This window comes from Poecile atricapillus, chromosome 19, assembly GCF_030490865.1.
Source record: "Poecile atricapillus isolate bPoeAtr1 chromosome 19, bPoeAtr1.hap1, whole genome shotgun sequence".
NCBI lineage: Eukaryota > Metazoa > Chordata > Aves > Passeriformes > Paridae > Poecile > Poecile atricapillus.
In genome coordinates this window covers 11470285-11486071 of record NC_081267.1, presented here as the reverse complement: position 1 = coordinate 11486071, position 15787 = coordinate 11470285, and the positions used below count along the sequence as shown (strand labels likewise).

General features: G+C 52.7%; 1 protein-coding gene across 1 annotated transcript; it reads left to right on the top strand.

Annotated features, from left to right (window-relative positions):
• Positions 1-3440: 3440 nt before the first annotated feature.
• Positions 3441-6214, top strand: LOC131586350 (valine--tRNA ligase, mitochondrial-like). Its single transcript, XM_058853167.1, has 6 exons — positions 3441-3591; positions 4210-4332; positions 4795-4922; positions 5487-5590; positions 5674-5755; positions 6134-6214. The coding sequence occupies exons 1-6, from the start codon at positions 3441-3443 to the stop codon at positions 6212-6214; spliced, it is 669 nt and encodes a 222-aa protein (XP_058709150.1).
• The last annotated feature ends 9573 nt before the right edge of the window (positions 6215-15787 follow it).

The following is a 15787-nucleotide window of genomic DNA, read 5'->3' as shown; positions in this document are numbered from 1 at the left end:
AGCATAGCATCTGTTTTTGCTGGTAGTTGGTTGTATGGTGTTTGTTTTGTTGGTGTTACCTGTTTTGGGTTGTTTTTTTTGTTAGATTAAAGTTTTTATTTTGGGGTTAATTTGTGATTGTTTTAAAGATTTTAGGGCAATTTAGGTTTTTGATTCGGGGGTGCTGTGATGAGAGTACTTTATTTGTTTTATGTGGTATTGGTGGTGTGCATAGAGGGAATATTTGTTTTGAAAATTTATTTTAGTATTGTTAGTTGAAGTGTTAGGATGAGTTCTGTTTCAGTGTTGAAACTTTTTGAGGCGGTTTGGATTTTTTTCTAGGTTAAGATTTTTTTCCCTTGGCTGGTGGAGGTATTGTGATTTTATTGATGATATTGGTGGGAATTTGATGCTGTTTGTTTTTTGGTTATTTTATTTTTAGGAATTGGATTTTTGCAGCTGGACTGAAAGAATTCACTTTATTTCAAAACATACTACTTTAATGATGTAAAGGTTCCCATATTAACTCCTCAGTCTTTTAGATTCTTTTTCTCATTTAGGTTTTCCAGAATTTATGGATAATTTAGCAATCAAGCAGGGAGGGAACCCTATTCTTGAAAAGATGGCTATGGAAAAACCTGTGTCTAACAACACGTACCTGACAGAGGGCAACAATTTTGCTGTTATTACAGGGTCAAATACGAGTGGCAAATCAACATTGGCATGGATCTGCCGGAGGAGAGGAGTTTCTGGTGGGCTCCCAGTGGCATCTGATGGAGTGATGGTGAGAGCATCTCATAGGGTCTGGGGGAGCATGTGGATGCACTTGGATGTGGAGCACCGCTTAAAGGAGATGGTGAGGGACAAAGCTTTTTGCCAGGAAGCAGCACCTGAACAGCTGAGCCAGTGTGGATTTGCAGGGGTGATCTTTCTCCTTTTCCTTTTTGATTTCATCTTGGCAGTCCCTCCCCGGTGCCCTCAATCTGTCACAAGAATTCCGAAAAAAAAAAGGCTGTGCAAACAGTGAAAAGAAGGGGTATAGGTAAGGTGGAGTTCAGGTGTACCCCACCCCAAATCCGAAACAGCAGCCCTAACAGTGCCACCATTTCCCTGAGGCAGCTGCAGGCAGGAACCCTAAAGCAGGAGAGTTCCAGAACCCTCGAGAGCTGCAGGCAGTTCCCTGGTGCTAGGGCCAGCCAGGAGATAGTGGGGGGACGATCCGTAGGGTTGGGGAAACAGGGGGTTTCCCGCCCCGCCCCACCCTGGGCTCTCGGTCCCTCCGCAGCCGGGGATTGCTCCCACCCCTCCTCGAGGCGGCGGTTGGCAGGGCTTCGTGCCTAGCCTCCGCAAAGAGTTCGGCTCTGTCAGCCTCTGCCCTGTCTCAGGGCCAAACTTAGGTAGGGTAGGGAGCAACTGTGGATTGCCTGGTCCGGGCTAATGGACATCTCTTGGGGCCTATGGATAAGGAGCATCCCCGGTTGCAAGCGTAGGGTTCTAACTAAGTTTGTAGGGTTCAGCGGGGGAGCTTGGCAGTGACACAGAGAGGTTGAGGGAGGACTTCAGAGGTCGAGGGCTGGAGACAAACAGTGAAAATAAAAAGGGTACAGGTTGGGATATAAGGTAGAGTACAGGACTATTCAAACCCTAAACAGCAGCCCTAACAGCGCTCCCGTTTCCCTGAGACAGCTGCAGGCAGGAACCCTAAAGCAGCAGAGTGCCAGAACCCCCGAGAGCTGCAGGCAGCACCCCTGGTGCTAGGGCCAGCCAGGAAGAGATAGTGGGTGCTAGGTCCTACTGCTGTCATATAAGATGGGGTTTCCATCCTTGGGGTACCCTGGGCTCCCTGTCCCTCACTGACTGGAGAGTCTTCCTCCCCTCCTTGAGGTGGTGGTAATTTGGCTCTGTCAGCCAATACTGCTGTGAAGCAAGCCTCTGCCTCCCTGCGGGGTGAAGTGTGCAGCCCATGAACCTGGGCATTCTCTAGAGAAGGTAAGTGCTGGGTTTTCACAGATGTGCCACTAAGATCCTGCATTGATATTTGGTCTTCTAGATTGTAGCTGACCAGGAGACGACATCCTGGCGATGGCAGGAACTTCCCGGATAGCGCAATGGCCTTCCAGGGCGTCCTCGTGTGGATCCTCCCCGCCAGGCATCCAAGAGCTGAGTCGAAGGCTACAAATTGCAGAGGGGCTGAAATCGGGGTGCCGGGTCGGGACTTGTGACCTGGGATTATGGAGTCAGCTTTGGGGACGGGGAGGTCCAGGCTGTGGCCCCTTAGGCCACACGGTGGGAGAGCCTCACTTTTGTTCACAGTGCTGAGGTGTGCAGGACAGAGCAGTCCTGGGGCGTGTCGTGTCACTTGTCCGTCGTGCCTTCTGTGTCTTTTGTGCCTCTCCTGTTGTATGTGCCTTCTCTTATCTCTTCTGGGGGCTTACCAGAAACCCCGGTGTCACTCGTAGCATCTCCGATCTCTGGGCTCCTCAGCCCGACGCCATCGAAGCTTTGCCTCAGGATCTCTCAGAAGCCTTGGAATCGCGTCTCTCTTTTAAAAGCATCCGATGGGATGTCTTTGAGAGGTCTTGTTCCGAGCTGTGTCAACAGCCGTGCGCCGCGAGGATCCATTGTTGCGGCTTAGGTCTTGAAGAAACGCAAAGATAGGTAGAGGACTGTGGCCCTAAAATTCTCGGGCATCCGTCTTGGCAGTTGCTGGAGTTTGTCATTCCGTCAGCATCTTCTTCCTCCCGGGTTCTGCGAGCTTCATCAGCTCGCCTTCATTCTCACCTGGCTCATCTCGTTCCACGTTCTCTCGGTCCTTGCGGCCATTTTTGTGGCCCAGAGTTTTGTCTCCCCGTTGTGTCCCCTCGTCTCTTGTCTTGTGTGTCACAGGTGTCTGGGTGTAGTTGTCCCGGAGCTGCTCTGTCCTGCTGCCCAGCCTGGGTGTAGGTGTAAAAGGCCAAGTCTCAGGCCCCTGTAATTTGAAATTTGTCATGTAGGGTGTAGTTGGAGTCTAGTGGGTGTTCCTAGATGGAACTTGGGGTGGCACTGGGGACATTGGGGGTGGCACTGGGGACATTGGGGTGGCACTGGGGACATTGGGGTGGCACTGGGGACATTGGGGGTGGCTCTGGGGACATTGGGGTGGCTCTGGGGATGGGATCCTGGGTTTTGTGGTGTGTCCCCAAGTGTCCCCTGATGTCCCTCGAGTGTCCCCAAGCTGTCCCCTGGTGTCCCCTGGTGTCCCCAAGTGTCCCCAAGCTGTCCCCGAGTGTCCCTGAGCTGTCCCCCGGTGTCCCCAAGCTGTCCCCTGATGTCCCTGAGCTGTCCCCTGGTGTCCCCGAGTGTCCCAGAGTGTCCCCTGATGTCCCCGAGTGTCCCCTGATGTCCCCTGGTGTCCCCAAGCTGTCCCCGAGTGTCCCCGAGCTGTCCCCAAGTGTCCCCCGGTGTCCCCGAGCTGTCCCCTGATGTCCCCAGGGCTGGAGTTGCTGGTGGCCACCACTCGTCCCGAGACCATTTTTGGTGACGTGGCCGTGGCCGTGCACCTGCGGGACCCGCGCTACGTGGTGAGGGGCGGGGCCTCGATGGGCGGGGCCTCGATGGGCGGGGCCTCGATGGGTGGGGCCTCAGGGGGCGGGGCCTCAAAGGGGGCGGGGCCTCAAAGGGGGCGGGGCCTCAAAGGGGGTGGGGCCTCAGAGGGGGTGGGGCCTCAAAGGGGTGGGGCCTCAATGGGGTGGGGCCTCAATGGGTGGTGCCTCAAAGGGGGTGGGCCCTCAAAGGGGTGGGGTCTCCCCTGGGGGCAGGGCTTGAATGGGTGGGGCCTCAAGGGGGGCGGGGCCTCACCTGGGGATGAGGCTTGAATGGGGCAGGGCTTGAATGGGTGGGACCTCGCCTGGGGGCGGGGCCTCAAAGGGGGCAGGGCTTGAATTTGGGTGGGGCCTGAATGGGTGGGGCCTCACCTGGGGTGGGGCCTGAATGGGCGGGGCCTGACCTGGGGGCGGAGCTTTGGGACCCTTTAATTGGTGTGGGCGTGGCTTTCCCTGCAGGGCAGCCATTGGCTGTCCAGGTTTGGCCCCTCCCCTTTGACCATATAAGGGTAAAGGGGCGGGGCTTGTGTTAAAGGGGTGGAGCTTCGCTGCCTGAAATGGCTCTGGGGGTTTGGCCAAGGGCTGGGGGGGGCCTGGCCTGGCTGGGATTGGTCCAGAGCTGGAAAGGGGGCGGGGCTTGCTCTTAAAGGGGCGGGTCCAGGGCTGACCACGCCCCCTCAGCACCTGCAGGGCCGGCAGGTGAGGCACCCGTTCAGCGGGGCCCTGCTGCCCGTGGTGAGCGACCCCAGCGTGGAGCCCCAGCGCGGAACCGGTACTGGGGAAACTGGGAGGGACTGGGAGGGACTAAACGGGGTCTGGGATGGACTGGGATGGAACTGGGATGGAACTGGGAGGGACTGGGATGGAACTGGGAGGGACTGGGATGGACTGGGAGGGACTGGGAGGGACTGGGATGGACTGGGAGGGGTTAAAGGGGCACTGGGAGGAACTGGGATGGACTGGGAGGGACTGGGATGGGCACTGGGACCAGTCTGGGACAGAAAAGGGAGCAAGGAGTGACAGCAGGTGACACAGTTCAGGTGTCTCAGGTGTGTCTCAGGTGACACAGGTGACACAGGGGTGTCTCAGGTGACACAGTTCAGGTGCCTCAGAGATGTCTCAGGTGACACAGGTGACACAGGTGACACAGTCCAGGTGTCTCAGGTGTGTCTCAGGTGTCTCAGGTGTCTCAGGTGACACAGTCCAGGTGTCTCAGGTGTGTCTGTGTCCCCAGGTGCAGTGAAGGTGACCCCCGGGCACAGCCCCCAGGACCTGGCTCTGGCCCGGGCCCATCGGCTGCCCCTGCCCTGCGTCATCGGGGACGATGGCACCTTGTGTCCCCCGGGGGGGGGCTGGCTGCAGGTGAGCTGGGGACACACCGGGGGACACCTGGGGACAGCTGGGGACACACCTGGGGACACCTGGGGACACTGGGGACAGCTGGGGACAGCTGGGGACACCTGGGGACAGCTGGGGACACACCTGGGGACACACCTGGGGACACCTGGGGACAGCTGGGGATACACCTGGGGACACCTGGGGACAGCTGGGACCACACCTGGTGTCCCCAGGGTGTCCCCGTGATGTCCCCCCAATGTCCCTCAGTGGTGCCAGGGTGTCCCCAATGTCCCTCCCAATGTCCCCTCCTGTCCCCAGGCTGTCCCCCTGATGTCCCCAATGTCCCCTCTGTCCCCTTGTGTCTGCAGGGTGTCCCCAGTGGTGCCAGGGTGTCCCTGTGATGTCCCCAATGTCCCCGATGTCCCCTCCTGTCTGCAGGGTGTCCCCAGGTGTCCCCAGGGTGTCCCCAGAGTGTCCCCCTGATGTCCCCAATGTCCCCTCGTGTCCCCAGGGTGTCCCCAATGTCCCCAGTGTCCCCTCTGTCCTCAGGGTGTCCCCAATGTCCCCAATGTCCCCTTGTGTCCCCAGGGTGTCCCCAGGTTCGAGGCCCGTTCCCGTGTGGTGGCAGCGCTGGCCCAGCTGGGGCTGTTCCGGGGGGTCCAGGACCACGCCATGACCCTGCCCCTCTGCAGGTACCCCCAGCTGTCCCCTCAGGTGTCCCCAGGTGTCCCCTCCTGTCCCCAATGTCCCCTCCTGTCCCCTCCTGTCCCCGCAGCCGCTCCGGGGACGTCGTTGAGTTCCTGCTGAAGCGCCAGTGGTTCCTGAGCTGTAGAGACATGGCCCAGAGAGCCCTGCAGGTGACACACCTGGGGACACACCTGGGGACACACCTGGGGACACCTGGGGACACCTGGAGACACCTGGGGACACACCTGGGGACATGGGGACACACCTGGGGACACCTGGGGACACCTGGGGATACACCTGGGGACACCTGGGGACACACCTGGGGACACCTGGGGGTGTCACACACACACCTGAGGTGTCACACACACACACCTGGGGACACCTGAGGTGTCACACACACCTGTGGATGTCACACACACACCTGAGGGTGTCACACACACACCTGAGGGTGTCACACACACCTGAGGGTGTCACACACACCTGAGGTGTCACCTGGAGGTGTCACACACACCTGGAGGTGTCACACCTGAGGTGTCGCCTGGCCGCAGGCGGTGACGTTGGGGAGGCTCCGCCTGGTGCCCAGATTCCACGAGAAGAACTGGAAAACCTGGATGGAGAACGTGGGGTGAGGGGGAGGGGCTGGGGGAGGGGCCCAGGTACCTGGGGAGGGGTCTCAGGTTGTCTTGGTTCTAGAAGACAGGTGTCTGCTAGGGAGAGCAGGAGCCTCCCTTGGGATGAAAGAATGTAGACCCCCTCCCTCCGAATTATTATAATTTTGAAATCAAGGGGGCTTTCAGGCAGAGATCTGGGGATAGGAATAACAGGTCTTTACTAGTATAACCAGGTAAACAAACAAACAATAACTACAGCAATAACAAGAAAACAGAACCAGGGACCCCGGGACAGCTTTCTCGGCTGAGACGGGATGGAGGAGAGGCTTTGTTTTCACAAACCCCTCGGGCAGTCAGTCCCGGTGCTCCTGCAGGGCTCCGAGGAAACAGTCAGCTGGAACAGCAGGGATGAGCTGAGATCCTGGGCTGGTGGATGAGGTGTATCAGCAGCTCCGCGGCGATGCCTGGCAGGACAGCGGGTGCGAGGCCACCAACCAAGAGGGGAGAAAGAGAAGAAAGCAGCTCTGCGACCCAGCGCACGAACGTCCTTACCCGAAGCTGAGGAAAAAGCCAGCTAAAAACTGTCCCCACCCTCCTTTTTCTGCCCCCTTCCACCCACACCCTGGGCCCGGCCACTCTTTGTCCTTTGTGAGCACCCCTAAGTACCGGTAGTTAGATTGTCCCAGCACATAATGGGTAAAAATTCCCACCTAACCCTCAACAAGGATATGTTCTAAATACACAGACTCCCAGGAGCTTTCTTTTGCTGCCCAAGGTCCGCAAGATATCGGGGAAGAGAGGGAAAAGGGTCCTTGTGCTCAACAACCTGCCAGGGTGTGCAGTGGTGCAGGGAAAATGGCCACAAGACCCTTGGCCTTTGGTGGTTCTGCTGAAGCCACAACCCCTGTCCCAGCCAGGAAGTGCCATCGGTGTCCTCATGCCCGTGTGGTGCTGGCTGGGTTGCTGAGGGCTCCCAGGTGCCTCTTGATGCAGCTCCTCTGGAGCTCCTGTGGGGCTGTGGCGCTGCTGCCGGGCCACGCTGGGGGAGACCCTGAGGGAACAGGGTGCTGGGAGGCCATGAGGGGATGAGGGGCTGTGGAGGCCCTGACGGGACAAGGCAGTGGGAAGGCACAAGGGGGATGTGTGAGGGAGTGGGTGTCAGGAGGCTCCAAGGGGACAGGAGGCCCCTGAGGGGCCGGGCTGGTGGGAAGACCTGAGGAACTGGGTGTCAGAGGCCATAAGCAGCCCCTGAGCAGCCCAGGGCTCGGCTGGGGTGGCAGGTCTGCCTCAGTGGGGACTCTGCCACACTTGCTGATTTCAGTGCTGCCAGGCCCCTGTACAGATTCTCTGCAAGGCCCCGTGCCCTTCCTGCTGCGGCTGCCTCAGCAGCCCTGGGGGCTCCTTCTGCTGCCCTGAGCCTGCAGAGCAGGGCAGCGTTTGCTGATGGTTGGAGCTGTTCCTAAAGATCCTGTCAGGCTGTCTTAGACACTTTGGGCAAGGGATTCCTTCCAACCTGGGCCACTTTGCGGGGGGTGGGGTGGGGGCAGCACAAGGACAGGTGACAGTGTGTGCAAGGACCCTTCATGACACGTGGTGACAGAGGAGGTCGTCACAGTGACAGGTCCACGCCACAGTGCTCGGTGCACGCGATGGGACAGGACGCGCCAGAGCAATGCTGTGGGGAGCCCCCGCACAGCGCACTCGTTTGTGTCTGACCCGGAGCTTCTCTGAGCCATCATTCCTGCAGGTGACCTCGAGGCCAGACCACAGCACTTGGTGACCTGTGGCCTTGCCGAGGCTTCTCTTCTGCAGGTGCCCTCGAGGGGAGACTCTGGGACCTGGTGACCCGGAGCTCTTCCGAGGCATCGCCCATCCCTGCAGTCACTGCCCTTGAGACCAGAGCACAATCCCTGACGAGAAGCCTCCTGTCCTTGTGGCAGGAGCCCTCAAGACCCGAGTGCAGGACTTGCTGTCCTGCAGTCTTGCCAGGACTTGAGTCTTGCAGGTGCCTTCCAGGCACAACTGCAGGACTTGCTGCCTCGGAGCTTTTCCAAGGCATCTCTCCTGCAAGTACCATAAATCCAGGCACTGCCATGGAGCAGCGACCCCCCAGAGTGCCCAAGTTGGCCTGGGTTGAGGAGGAGGAAGAAGAAGGCCCTGGAGCTGCCCCAGCACAGGAGACCAAAGAGGTGCAGCAGTTCCAGCCACTGCAGGATGGTGAGTGGCAGAGCTGGGCAACAGGGCTCTGCCTGTGGCTGGCTTGGCCCCATCCCCATCCCCATCATCCCCATCCCATCCCATCCCAGGTGGTCAGAGGTTGAATTTGATGGTCAAAGTTTCGACTTGAAGTCCCAAAGTTGGATTTGGTTGTCAAAGGTTGGATTTATTTGTCAAAAGTTGGATTTGAAGGTCAAAAGTGTGATTGAAAGGTCTCAGTTTGTAGTTGATGGTCAAAGGTTGGACTTGAAAGTCCAGGCTTGAATTTGGTGGAATAATGGCATTCCAGTTGATGGGATTTTAGAATCCTCCAGCTGCGCTCCCAAATTCCCATCAACAGTGGAAATCCATGGAATAACAGCATTCTTTTCATTGGGAATTTTGACTCCTCCAGCTCCCTTTCCATATTCCCACCAAAACCATGGAATAACAGCATTCCAGACATCAGGAATTTTGAATCCTTCCATTCCCCACCCAAATTCCCACAAAATAATGGAATTCCAGGCATCAGGAATCTTGAACCCTACAGCTCTCCTCCACAATTCCCATGCAATTATGGAATTCCAGGCATTGGGAATATTGAATCATCCAGCTCCCCTCCCAAATTCCCACGAAATAACATCATTCTGGGCATCGGGAATTTTGAATCCACCCATTCCCCTCACAAACGCTCATGGAATGATAGCATTCCAGGTGTTGGGAATTTAGAATCCTCCAGCTCTCCTCACAAATTCCCATGGAATAACAGCATTCCAGGCATCGAGAATTAGAAAAATGGCACATTTATTGCTACAGAATGGTCATGGACATGATGGCATCGGATACTACAGGTGGGAAGGAAACTGGGAATTGCTGTGGCGGCTCCAGAATCTCTGCCAAGCTCAACATCCTGTCTGCACAACTCCACAATAACTCAGGAATGTACCAAAAAACATAGAAAAGTCAAGGTGCCCAGGCACACATTGGAAACTAAGTGTAACTCTTCTTTTTTTCTTTGTTTTTTATATTTTCAAGAGATTTGTCCCTTTTTTTTTTCTTCTTCCCCTCTACTTTTTTTTTTCTTTTTCCTTCCTTTATTTTTAATTTTCGACCCTTTTTTGATTTTCAACTGGAAAAATTCCAAGCAACTCAAGTGGAAAAACCCAAACAACCCAAGAAACCAAAGAAGTTTTCATCTCTCGGATTACACATGGCAAAACAATTTAAGTAGTAAAATAAGGTATCAAACTTTCACTCCCCAGAAAATCTACAAAGAAGACATATTCAGAATCTTGATAATTTTTTAAATTATTAGTATTACTTTTTTCTCCTTAAAATCCATTTTTTGGGTTTGGTGGTTTTTTTTGTTGTTTTTTATTTGATGGTGTAAAAGGATTTCTCCTCTGAAAAATAAGCCAAATTGTCATGGGGTTAGTTTACCATTAAGAAAGTTAAAGTTGCTAGGGACTCCTGGGAGTCTTTTCTCCTGACCAATTATCGGTCATCGCTGAGAATTGACAGCAGTTTTAGCCATTGAAAAGTAGAATCAACTTGTGAACCCCACCTTAAAGTGTACACCCAGAAGTCTGTGGTTGTTTCTTTGTTTTCTTGACTGTGAAGGGTAGCGGAGCTCCGGCTGGCCTCCGGTTCTCTGCCCAGGCCATGCGGCTGGGCGGGGGCTGGGCCAGGCCCGCCGCGTCTCTCGTCTCCCGGCCGGGAGATGAGGCTTGCCCCGGGCCAGGTCGGGCTGGGCTGGGCTCGGCCCGATCTCTGGTTCAGCTGGAGGTTTTGCTGTAACTACATTCACTAGAAAACTGCTGAGTGAAGAAGGAAAAGAGCTCTGAGCCTGCAGCAAGCAGAGACGGAGACCACGCTCTTCAAAAGCAGCTATGAGGAACTTTCCATCGCAGACAGCTCCAGCTCCTGTTCAGCAGAAATCACCGAACCATCTACAAAAGCTTGGGCAGGATTTTAACTCTTTCTTATCCAGACGAGACTTGCGGATTAATCTTTTTATCCAGAGAGAAAAAAGGAGAGTGATCAACATGAGAAGAGACTTTATAAACTACTAGTGGCAAGAAAGAAAAGAGACTTCAAGAAAGGTAGAGAATTAAGAAGACGCTTTAATTAAGCTGAAATATCTTTCTGTTAAAACTATGGAGATGGACAATGAAGTCTTGAAAAGAACTCCTTTAATTCATAATAGAGTATGGGGAGGAATAGAGTGTTCAAAGTGTGAATTTGAGTAAAAAGCAGAGTAATTGTGGTATAGTGAAGTGCTGGGAGATTTGAAGCCTTGAGAGGCAATGAGAAAACTGTTTTCTAGTGAAGCGCATAGAAACAGATAAAAAATACTGTTTGCCTTTGACTAACTTATCCTTAAAAATGCTATCCCCAAACTTATGACCCATAACACATTTCAGAGTGATGTGAAATGGGAGGAGTGAACTTTGATAGCAGCAGCTCTGAGCAGCTGATATCAAGGAGACAGAAAACTATAACAAAATAGCTTTCTTGTGAGAAACTCCATAAATTAACAGAAAGGAACTTCTGTTTCTCTACAGAAACTGAGGAAAAGACTATAAGAAAATTAGAACTGTTTAAACCATCAAAATTATAAAGTTTTTGTCTCTGTTGTCATGTGAACGAAAGAATAGTGAGCAGTGAGAAATGAAAAGGTTTTTCTAAAAGTTATTCTGGTGTTCTTATTCTTGTAGTTTGTCAATAAACTTTTCTTTATTCCTTTTAAGTTTTATGCCTGGTTTGCTCTTATTTTAATCCATATCTCACAGCAAGAAATAAATAATTCTTTTTTCCCCTTTTTGTTAATTACTGGTTCAAAACCACGACACAAATGTTTTGGTTTTGGGGTTTTTTGGGGTTTTCTTGGGGATTTTCTTCTATTTTTTCCAAACACTCAAGGTGTCCTATATTCTATTTTGTAGAAAAAAGAACACTAGACTAACTCATCACAGTATCACAAGGTTGGAAGAGACCTTCAAGATCATTGAGTCCAACTCATGCCCCAACACCTCAACTAAACCATGGCACCGAGTGCCAAATACAGTCCTTATTTAAACACACCCAGGGATGGTGACTCCACCACATCCCCAGGCAGACCATGCCAGTGCTTTATCACTCTTTCTGTGAAAACTCTTTCCTAATATTCAACCTATATTTCCCTTGGCACAGCTTGAGACTGTGTCCTCTGCTTCTGTCAGCTGCTGCCTGGAGAAAGAGACCAAGCCCACCTGCCCACAGCCACCTTTCAGGGAGTGGTAAGAACAGCTCTGAGTCTCCTTGTCTCCAGGATAAACAACCCCAGCTCCCTCAGCTGTTCCTCACAGGGTTTGTGTTCCCAGCCTTGTTGCCTCCTCTGGACGTGCTCAAACATCTCAACGTCCTTCCCAAAGTGAGGGATCAGAACTGGACAAAGCACTCAAGGTGTGGCCTCACCAGTGCCGAGCACAGGGGAAGAATGACCTCCCTGCTCCTGCTGGCCACACTATTCCTGATCCAGGCCAGGGGCCACTGGCCATCTGACACCGCCCGCTCTCAGGCCACTGGTGTTCTGGCTAGCTGTTGGCCGATGGCAGTGCCAGGAGTGGGGAACCACGTGGGGACTATGTTTCCCAGCGTGGAACCTCCAGAGCTGTACATACACCGGGCTCTGTAGCTCTCAGGGTGTCAGCGGTTGTGGCGAAAGGATCTGAGAGGACTCAGTTTCTTCCAAATTCCCAGGAACAAGTTTATTATAAGGGCAAGGGAGCGATGACAAGGGACAGGGCTGGGACTGCAGGGAAGAGGTCTGAGCCGAGACTCCTCGAGCACCTCTGTGCGTCAGGTTATAAGGACAGTGGGCGGTCAGAACATCAACCAATGGGAAGATCACGAGGGAGAAGTTGGGGGAGTGGAATACAATATTAAGGACCAATGGTAAGGACGCAGGGGAGGGGCGGCAATTGTACAAGCAATGGGGCATCGAGGAAAGGGTGATGAGCAGGGAAAGGACTAGAACAAAAGGTGGGGTTTACATTGACTGATAGGGCTTGGGGGCAGGATAAAGGTGATGGATGGGGAACACTCTGGAAAAAGGGGAGGGGCTTACAATGATTGAGAACCGGGGACAAACCATTCAGGAAAAACAGGGGAGCAACTGGGGCGAACCAACTTGAACTTAACAACATCAAACAAACATCAAACGAACAGGCAGCAACAGCCATCTTGACCACCAGGGCACGCTGCTGGCTTGTGTTCAGCTGCTGTCACCAGCACCCCCAGGTCCCTTTCTGCCTGGGCACTGACCAGCCACACCGTCCCCAGCCTGGAGCATTGCAGGGGGTTATTGTGGCCAAAATGCAGGACTCAGCACTTGGATTTGCTAAACTTCATCTTATTGGACTCTGCCCACCCATCCAACAGTTCCAGGTCTCTCTGCAGAGCCCTTCTACCCTCCAACAGATCAATACACGCTCCCAGCTTGGTGTCATTGCAAATTTACTGGTGGTGGACTCAATCCCCTCATCCATGTCATCAGTAAAGATATTGAACACAACAGGACCCAGCACAGACCCCTGAGGGACACCACTGCTCACTGGCCCCCAGCTGGATGCAGCACCGTTCACCAGCACTCTCTGGGCCCAGCCATCCAGTCTGTTCCTAACCCAGCAAAGAGTGCTCCTGTCCAAGCCTGGGCTGCAGCTTTTCCAGGGAATGCTGTGGGAGACAGAGCCAAAGACTTTGCTGAAGTCCAGGTACACAACATCCACAGCCTTTCCTGCATCCACTAGGCAGGTCACCTGGTGATAAAACAAGACCTATCCCTCCTGAACCCACACTGGCTGGGTCTGATACCCTGGCCATCCTGTAAGTGCTATGTGATGACACTCAGCATAAACTGCTCCATTATCTTATCAGGTACTGAGGTCAGGCTGACTGGCCTGTAATCACCAGGATCCTCCTTCCCACCCTTTTTGTGAATGGCTGTCACATTGGCCAGTTTCCAGTCATCTAGAACCTCACCAGTGAGCCAGGACTGTTGGTAAATGATGGAGAGTGGTTTTGCAAGCTCACCTGCCAGCTCCTTCATCATCCTGGCTGGATCCCATCTGCCCCATAGATTTATGAACATCCAAGTGGCTCAGCAGTTCTCTGACTGCCTCCTCCTGGACAACAGCGGGACCATCCTGCTCCCTGACACCATCTACCAACCCAAGAGGACAGCTGTCCTGAGGACAAGCCACTTTCCACTAAAGATTGAGGAAAAGAAGGTGTTAAGCACCTCTGCCTTCTCCTCATCTGCAGTTACTAAGTTCCCTCCTGCATCTAATAGAGAACAAGGGTGGCTCTTACCCTTCCATTTACCATTAATGTATTCATAAAATAATTTTTTATCATCCTTTACAAAAGTTGACAAATGAAGTTTGAACTGAGCTTTGTCCTCCCTAATGTTTTCCCTACATGCCCTAGCAACCCCCCCAAAACACATCCTGAGAGACCTGACCTTCCTTTCAAAGATGATACATCCTCTTTTTATTCTTCAGTTCCTTCAAAACTTCATTGCCCATCCAGGCTGGATGTTTGCCTCATCGACTCATCTTTCAGCACACAGGGACAGACTCTTCCTGTGCCCTCAAGATCTCTGTTTTGAAGACCACCCATCCTTCCTGGACTCCTTTGTTTTTAAGGGCTACTTCCCAAGGAATGCTTTGAATAAGTGTCCTGCTTTAGGGACAACAAGTCTACTAAATAGGCCAAAATCTGCACTCCAATGTAAGTAAAGTCCAATATAAAAGTCCTATTGATGTTCCTCCTGATTTCACCTGATCTGGAGAACTCTATCATTCCATGATCACTATGTCCCAAGCAGCCTCCAACCACCACATCTCCCACCAGCCCGTCTCTATTTGCAAACAACAGGTCTAACATAGTCCCTCCCCTGCTGGGCTCACCAGCTGCGACAAAAAGTTGTCCTCCATGTGATAAACAGAGACCCTTTTGTTCGACAAAACATGCAGATATGATGTTCTGTAATGCTATGTTCTGTAAAATCAGAATTGTGTTGGGGGTGGATACTGATGCTGGCATAGTTATTACGGCCTTGCCGAGATTCCTTCAATTCCAAAAAGTTACTGAGCTAAGCCTCTAGGGAGAACGGTGGAGAGAGGTCAAGATAAGGACTGAGAAAGACTTCTGATCCTCCCCTTGCGATCATAAAAAAAGCAGAAAAAGACCCCTAACAGCTGGAGACGCATGCGCAGAAACACCCGAGAAAGGACACGTCATCGGAGAGCCGGACTGATTAAAAGGAGACACACGGAAAATAGAAGTACGGCCACGACGAAGCGAGATCGCTTCCCGGACCGTCCAGCGCTGTGTTTCGCTTATTGCTTGCTTGCTACAATAAATAAAACTTTTCTTTAACTAAACTTTAACACTCTATCGAGTGTATTTATAACACTCCACATACTAAAATCTTCCTGGACTGCCTCTTTCCTGCTGTATTAAGTTACCAGCAGATGTCTGGTTGGTTAAAATCACCTACAAGAACAAGGGCTGGTGATGCTGAAACCTTCTCCAGCTGCTTATAGAATGAGTTGTCTGCCTCTTCTTCCTGGTTGGGTGGACGATAACAGACTCCCAGTAGGATATCAGCCTTGTGGGCCTTCCCCTTAATTCTTACCCATAGGCACTCAACTTTATCATCATCAGTTTCAATACTTACGGTGTCGCTCTATTGGGAACAGCGAGAAGAACGACAGACTCTCTTGAAAGTCGATCAGGAGAATTTCTCCCGGTTTATTGCTTCAGGTCTTTTTTACAGACCGATACGTGAAAGTACAGAAAGGAAAACTCTTATTGGTTAGTAAATGAACACATCACCATCATTGGTCAGTGGGGTATACCACCCCTCGACCTTCTCTTGCAAGAAAACAAGGAACAGACAAACAGCACCCGCAAGGCTCTTTTCTATCTCTGAGGGTTGTTTTAATTCCTCCTTTGGAATTTCCAGGCCACTTTCCCAGGCAAGACTGAGAAAGTTATGTGGCCTGCTATTCCACAGGCACTGTGCTCCCTACTTCACAGTTAGCATCCATACTTACGGTGCCAAAACCTCCCTAACAGAAAGGGCCACTCCTCCACCTCTTCTCCCTTTCCTCTCTCTTCTGAAGAGCTTGTAGCCACCCAGTGCAGCACTCAGCCATGAGTACATCATGGCTTTGCTGTTGCACCACGGCCTCCAGCTCTTCTTCTTTGTTACCCATGCTGTGTGCATTGGTGTACATGCCCCTCATCTGAGCTACTGATTTCACCCCTAACTCAGGCTCACCACCCTTGGGCCTGCTTCCAGACAGCCCAGCTGCATCCCCTTCCCCCTTGAAACCTAGTTTAAAG